This window comes from Cervus elaphus, chromosome 30 (assembly GCF_910594005.1).
Source record: "Cervus elaphus chromosome 30, mCerEla1.1, whole genome shotgun sequence".
NCBI lineage: Eukaryota > Metazoa > Chordata > Mammalia > Artiodactyla > Cervidae > Cervus > Cervus elaphus.
In genome coordinates, this window is record NC_057844.1 from 32,837,222 (window position 1) to 32,844,113 (window position 6,892).

Genomic DNA, 6,892 nt, shown 5'->3' on the forward strand with positions numbered 1-6,892 from the left:
GAATCCATCCTGCAATGCAGAAGATGCAGGTTTGATCTCCGGTCTGGGAACTGAGGTTCCACCTGCCACAGAGCAACCAAGCCCGCATGACACAACTCTTGAGCCCAAGAACCACAACTCGAGAGAATCTGAGCACTGCTGCCATGAAAGATCATGCAGGATGCAACAAAGATCCTGCATGCCACACGGTCATATAAATAAATTAAATAAATGTTTTTTAAAAATTAAAAAAAAAAACAATAATACAACAACCACAACTGAGTACCTCGTGTGTGTCAGACTCTGACAACAATTTTGCTTGATGGGTAGTGTTAGCTCCATTTTAAGATACGGAAACTCTTCTTTTTTTCACTTTGCCCAAGTTCACAGGGGGTTGACGACAAGGCAGGGTGTGAGGTTGGTCTCACTTAGGAGCCCACCTATGTGGCCTCCTTAAGGCAGCTTGGTAACTGTTCTTTGGCAGGAGCTCCTGAATCTTCCCAATTTTTCCCGAGTTATAAATCCATGTGAGCGTTTCCAAGCAAATAATCTTTGCTTCTTCTAATGTTAATAGAGAGTGCTAGTAAGAAACGGTAGCAAGTGTTTTTACAACTTTACGAATTAATCCTCATGGAACACGAAATGATGCTCAAAGGAGATGAAAGTCTTAGTCACTCAGTCGTGTGTGACTCTTTGCAACTCCATGGGCTTTAGCCTGCCAGGCTCCTCTGTCCACGGAATTCTCTAGGCAAGAAAACTGGAGCCGGTTGGATTTTTGAATGAACTTTTTGTCCAACCCAATATATAGGGTGGATAAACAACAAGGTCCTACTGTATAGCACAGGTAACTATATTCAGTATCTTGTGATAATGGGACTTCCCTGGTGGTCCAGTGGTTAAGACTTTGTCTTTCAGTGCAGGGGACTCAGATTCAATCCCTGACCAAGGATCAAAGACCTCACATGCCTCACCCTCAGGACCAAAACAGCAAAATATGAAAAAACAGAAGCAATATTGTAACGAAGTCAATAAAAGACTTTAAAAATGGTCTACATCAAAAGAAATCTTTGAAAAGAAAATAAATCCTGTGATAAACCATAGTGGAAAAGAACATGAAAAAGAATGTATGTATATGTGAAACAGAATAACTTTGTTGTACAGCAAAAAATCAACACAACACTTCCCTAGTGGCTCAGATAGTAAAGAATCCGCCTGCAATGCAGGAGACCTGGGTTCAGTTTCTTGGTCAGGAAGATCCCCTGGAGGAGGGTATGGCAACCCACTCCAGTTTTCTTGCCTGGAGAATCCCATGGACAGAAGAGGCTGCCAGGCTATAGTCCATAGGATCGCACAGAGTCGGACACAACTGAAGCAACTTAGCACACAATGTAAATCCACTATACTTCAATTAAAAAAATTAAAACTTTTTTTAAAGGGATGATACCTGTTTTGTTCAAGTAGACCTGCTCTGGAGAACATTTTCTTTCCAATTCACCAGGTGGAGAAGAGCCACCTCTGACAGTTTGATGGAGGGTGCCCAAAATATCTTTTGGGGGGTTGCTGTTATGCTCGGGAGACCGTTACAGGTGCTGTGGGGCTGAATTCAATGATGATGACTGGTCCAGTCCTAAAAAAGCTGATTTTCTACTGGGGTGGAGGCACCTGATGGCATTCAAATGTTTCATGTGGGACCAGCAAATTTCTACTCTGCTGAAATGTCTGCTCTCACAGCCCAGTCATCACTTTGAACGGTTCACTCGCCTCGAGCCCTGGCTAATTTAATGGTGTTTGAAAAATCATTGTTTGGGGACTTTTCTCCCTCTAGATCACATCTTTCAAAGTAGCTTGAGAAAAATTTCAGCCAAGTCTTTCCAAGCCTCCTTTTGGAGACAGATCAAATGGTAAGGATAAACTATAATCACACAAAATATCTTCACATTGTAAATTTGAATTGGTGACTTTGCATCATGAGCAGTTAAAATTGCAACACATTCAAAGGAAAAAAGCTACTCAAGCCCCACATTCTTGACTAAACAGTCATCTGGTCTCTCCTATTTGCTCTTTTGTTCACTGCCACCTTCCATGGCTATTTACTTTAATCCATTTTCTTGAAAGGGATATTAATAAACTCCAGAACTTCTGTGGTGCCCTTTATCTCAATATGAGCAAAACAAATTTATTTTCTTCTGTTCTAATTGATTTATTTCCCCTTCATTCAAGTTTGCTTTTTTCATAGGTCGCATGTCAAGTACAGAATGTTTGCAGGATGTATCATTTAGCCATTTGGACCCCGTCCAGTCCTCCAGAACCTCACTGATAGGCATGTTAATTAAATCATTCTGCAGTTTAAGGGCAGAATTAAAGTTGAAATTTGACCAGAAGGAGGATGATTGGTGGATAGAGAAAGAGTCAGGAATTTCAAGACAGAGTGATGATGCGGGGGAGGGGTGAAGAAGGACCAAGGATGTTTAGTTCCTTCTCCTTCGTGAGGATGGAGGTGGCCCCCCCAGACTGATGATGACACTTTGGAGGTAAGGCAAACCTTACGAATGTGCATAGACTGTCCTGTCCTCAGCCACCCAAGTTTTCAACATTCTGCCAAATGTTTCAGGAGTTCTACACTCGTCAGCAATACTTCCTCTCTGCCACTGCTAATAAAGAACCTTCAACTACTCTGAACACCTCCTGCCCTCATTCTGCAGAAGTGACAAGTTGTTTCATCATCATCTGCCTTGATTGTCCTGGGCACCAAAAATAATATAGTCACTCATTCATTCATCAAATATTTACTGCAAACCCACCAGCCTATGTGAAAGCACTGGGCTAGTAGCACCGGAGTACAAAGTCATAAAATGCCGTGACTGCCCTCAAGCAGGTTGGGTTATAACACAAACGCTACAGGAAGATTCTGAGAGGGTGCCCCGGCAGTCAAATATAGCATGGAACTTGAAAGATGTTTTAGGTGGAGAATAGGACAAAACATTCAAGGCAGTAGTTTGTGTCAAGGCAGGGAGGCATGAAAGAACCTGGTGAAAAATGAGAAAGGCAGAGTGTTCTGTTGGAATGGATTGTCAGCTCTGTGTGTGTGTGTGTGTGTGTGTGTGTGTGTGTGTGTGTGTGTGTGTGTGTGTAGGGGGGCAAGGGTTTTGGAAGGAGGGAATAATGAATCTGGAGAGGTGGTAAATAATCCTGATTCCATGCCTCATTAATATTTTATCCAGTAGATAAGGGGAAACTAGCTGGGTTTTTTCAATCACAGAAACAAGATGATCAGGTTTGGTTTTAGTAAGTTTGTCTGGGTGTGAAGAAAGAAACCATTCTGCAGAGAAACCAGTCTTGTCCACATGCTTGCCTGCCAATCCAGGCAAGAGCTGCAAAGGCCTAGATGCTTTAGAGAAAAATAGGAGAAGAGACAGACCAAGTGTCCCACTGGTGAGGGTAAGGGAGACAGAGAGGGGTGGAGAATTTTCAAGCAACTCCAGGGAGGGTGCACTTACTGACAATGGCAATACTGAAAGGGAGATTGCTTCTCTAATATGAAGTAGAGGATAAATTTCCATTTGAATCAATAAATGATAATGTTATTCATGTTATAATTTTTTAGCATTTATGCACAAGGAACCTCTCTCCTTGAAATTTACCTGGTGTCAATTTCATGCCTGGGGAAAAGTGCCCTAATTAAAGATATCTGTGGGAGCGCAGGCTCAGTCAAGTCCAACTCTTTGTGAACCCATGGACTGTAGCCCGCCAGGCCCCTCTGTCTGTGGGATTCTCCAGGCAAGAATACTGGAGTGGGTTGCCATTTTCTTCTCCAGGGGATCTTCCTGATCCAGAAATTGAACTCGAGTCTTTTGCATCTCCTGCATTGGCAGGCAGGTTCTTTCCCAGCTGAGCCATCCTGCAGCTATCCAAATCCCATTCCTCCTCCACAGACTCTTCTTTCTCCCACAGATTCCTTCTAAACCAACCCCACACTGCGGAAGCCACCAATCAGAGTTCAGACCCAGGGCAAGCTCAGAGCAGTTCTGGGCTCTGGTGCAAGTATGATTTCTATAAAAAGACATTGAAAAAAAAGGGGGCAAGGTTGTCATTTCCCTTTAATGGAAAAGTGGGTAGCTGTTAGTTTTTTTAAAAATCTTTTATTAAAAAAAACAAAAACAAAAACAAACACTCTTTATCCAGCTTCTAGGCAATCACTGTGAATTTTCAGAAATACATATACACTTGAAAACCAACAGTCTGTATAAAAATAAACTCTGAGCGTCTGATTAAAAAGGGGGACCTCCCCCCCCAGTCTTCTCAGTAGCACGAATGCATGGGTTAAAAGGAGACAAGTCAAGCAGCGGGCGGTCCTGTGTCTACCCCAGGGCGGGGGCAGAGGGGGCCTTGGTCTTGGAGGACAGAGCCTGCTTGAAGCGCCTCTTGAGGTCCTGCATGTTGGGAGAGCGAGGCCGCGGGACGACCGGCGCTCTCCTCCTCTCTGCCCCCAGGTTGTGCAGCTTGCTTACTTCTCTGCACAGATGCTGGAACGCATCACACACGTCTTCGTAGTTCTCACTGGTGGAAACTTCCAGGAACAGGCTGCCCAGCTCGTTGGCCAGCTGGACGCCCTCTCGGGTCTGCACCTGCCGGGCATGCAGCAGGTCCCCCTTGTTGCCCACGATGACAACGGGGGCTCTGGAGTCGGGGTGGACCTTCCGGATGTGTTGGTGCAGGGGGCGGATGGCCAGGTAGCTGTCGTAGTCCGTGATGGAATAGACCAACAGGAAGCCCTCTGCCCACTGCACGCACTTGGACAAGGGGTCACCCACCTGCATGAAGTTGTCCTGGACCTGAAAAGAGCGAAATGAGCCCGGATCAAGGAAGGCCTCAGTGGGAAGGCATCAAGAGAACATCAAAGCCACCCTTGGAAAAAAACGTTGGAAAGATAAATCACTAAATATAGTTTTCAGATGCCACCCGGCTTCTGCAGGAGGCTTTTAACATGGAAAGACCCAGTTCTCAGGCAGGGTCCCGGCCTGGGTTATTTTCTGAGCTGTTACCCATGCATCACTTTAAAGCTTGGCAGGTTGTCTGTGATGAACCCTGGAGGACTGACTGAAGAAGGACTTTAGTGAGAACTTTCAACTCAGGATGGCGCAATTTTTAGGGAACTAACTTCGAACAAACAAATCTTTGAGCATAAGCCAAGATAAATATCTATTCCCAAACCCATAAAAATATTTTTAGCAAATTCTTCTTGAGAATGTTACAGAAACAAATTCCTTCTTTCAGACCTTCCCTCTCTAGAACAGAGAGCAATTAGTAACTTGTTAATCAAGTTACATTCCTGACAGCTTGCCCAGGGGTTATCTGAATGCAGGTACTGCAGAAACAGCTAGAAACGGGAGCGCTTCGAGGGTCCTCCTGGAGAGAAGACCCTCTCCAGAGTCCCACCCCATAGTTACATAGTTTCAGCCTTGGAGCCTGAACTCTTACAGAATTCCTGGGATCCCTGTAACCAGTGATGCCGGGGCGGCTGCTGCAGAGAGAAGGCAAGCCTGACTCCCCGTTTCCGAGGTGGCCGACAGGAGGGGGCGGCCTCTAACGACCTCCTCTCCCCGCCCCCGCCCCCTACTGTGACCGGTTTCTAACTCTCCAACGACTGGGCCCCACCTGGGGACGGCCCACCCCTCCATCTCCGGCCATGGCAGGCGGATTCTTTACCACTAGCGCCACCTGGGAAGGCCCCTGCATCTCAGGGCACAACCGGCTCGCTTAGACACCTGGCTCCGGCGTCCGCTAGCGCGTGGGCCAGCGGCTCCCCGCAGTCCTTACCTGGTTGCCCCCGGGGGTGTCCTGGATCTGCAGGGAGACCTGGTCTCCCTCCACGTACACAAGCCGCGAGTACAACTTGCCTGGAGGATTAAAGAGACTTGGGTTTTAAATTCTCACAGTCTCGTCAGGAAAAAAAACAAAAATCCGAGCACGCAGCCCCAACAGCGCGAAAAGAATCTAACCTGTATTCGGCTCATAATCGCCGATGAATCTCTTGGTCAGGAAGCGCACGATCATCGCTGAAAAGGAAAGAGGAAAATTCAGCTGCAGGACTAGGACGGGACTGCCAAAGCCGACCGGGTCGGTAAAGAGGGCGTGACCGGCCGCGGAGCCGCGGGTACCGCGCGCATCCTCAAGGCTCCGCAGAGCCCAGGGCGCGGCCGTGGCCTCCGCAAGTTTTGAGGCGGGTGCCGCCGGGGGTGTGCTACCGCCGCACCGGCCACCACACAGGTGCCCACTGGCCAGGGCCCGGGCGTGGATGCTCCGGGGGAAGCCGCGGGAAGCCAGGCTAGCGGGGCGGGCGGCAGGCCGGCACGCGCGCGGACACGAGCGGGTCTCCCCTGCCCTCCCCCACTCCGCGGAGAGCCCTCCTTGTCCCTGGGGCACTCACCGCTCTTGCCCACGCGGCCGGCGCCCAGCACCGCCAGTTTGATGTCCTTGGGCAGGAGGTAATCGGAGGAGGACTCGGGGATGGGCGCGAGGAGAAAGTGCCCGGACATGGTGGGCGGCCGCACGGAGCGCGCTCTGGAGCGCGGGGATACCCGTGCGCGAGGACCGCGGCGGCCGGCGCGGCTGGCCAGGCCCGCGGCTTTTAAAGGGCTGGGCGCACTGGGGGCGCTGCGGCCGCCTCCTCTTCCCGCCCCTTCCCGCAGCGGCGGGCTGGGGGCGGAGCCGGAGGGCCCGGGCGACCGTCACCGCCGCGCAGCCGCCTGACGCTCCTCGCCGGCCCCCGATCCCTGGAGACCCCGCCTCCACTGCGCCCGCGTCGCCAGGCAGCCCCTGCATCCCGCAGAGGCGAGCCCTGGGTCACTAGACCAGTGGGTGAATCTGAGATCAGAGTTATGAGCTGGGGGACGAAAGGACGAGGAAATAGGCG

At 49.4% G+C, this 6,892-nt stretch overlaps 1 protein-coding gene across 1 annotated transcript; it reads right to left on the bottom strand.

Annotated features, from left to right (window-relative positions):
• Positions 1-4,130: 4,130 nt before the first annotated feature.
• RASL11A (RAS like family 11 member A) lies at positions 4,131-6,669 on the bottom strand. Its single transcript, XM_043892413.1, has 4 exons — positions 6,407-6,669; positions 5,979-6,035; positions 5,797-5,876; positions 4,131-4,811 (listed from the first exon to the last, which is right to left on the bottom strand). Exons 1-4 carry the CDS (start codon positions 6,513-6,515, stop codon positions 4,338-4,340), a joined length of 720 nt encoding a protein of 239 aa, XP_043748348.1. The 5' UTR covers positions 6,516-6,669; the 3' UTR covers positions 4,131-4,337.
• Between the last annotated feature and the right edge of the window lie 223 nt (positions 6,670-6,892).

Excerpts from the sequence above, each read along its gene's own strand:
- RASL11A (XM_043892413.1), bottom strand. The coding sequence starts at position 6,515 with ATGTCCGGGCACTTTCTCCTCGCGCCCATCCCCGAGTCCTCCTCCGAT. Across the intron at positions 6,036-6,406 it reads CGGCCGCGTGGGCAAGAGCG|CGATGATCGTGCGCTTCCTG; the intron begins GTGAGTGCCCCA and ends TTTCCTTTTCAG. Across the intron at positions 5,877-5,978 it reads CGATTATGAGCCGAATACAG|GCAAGTTGTACTCGCGGCTT; the intron begins GTTAGATTCTTT and ends TTAATCCTCCAG.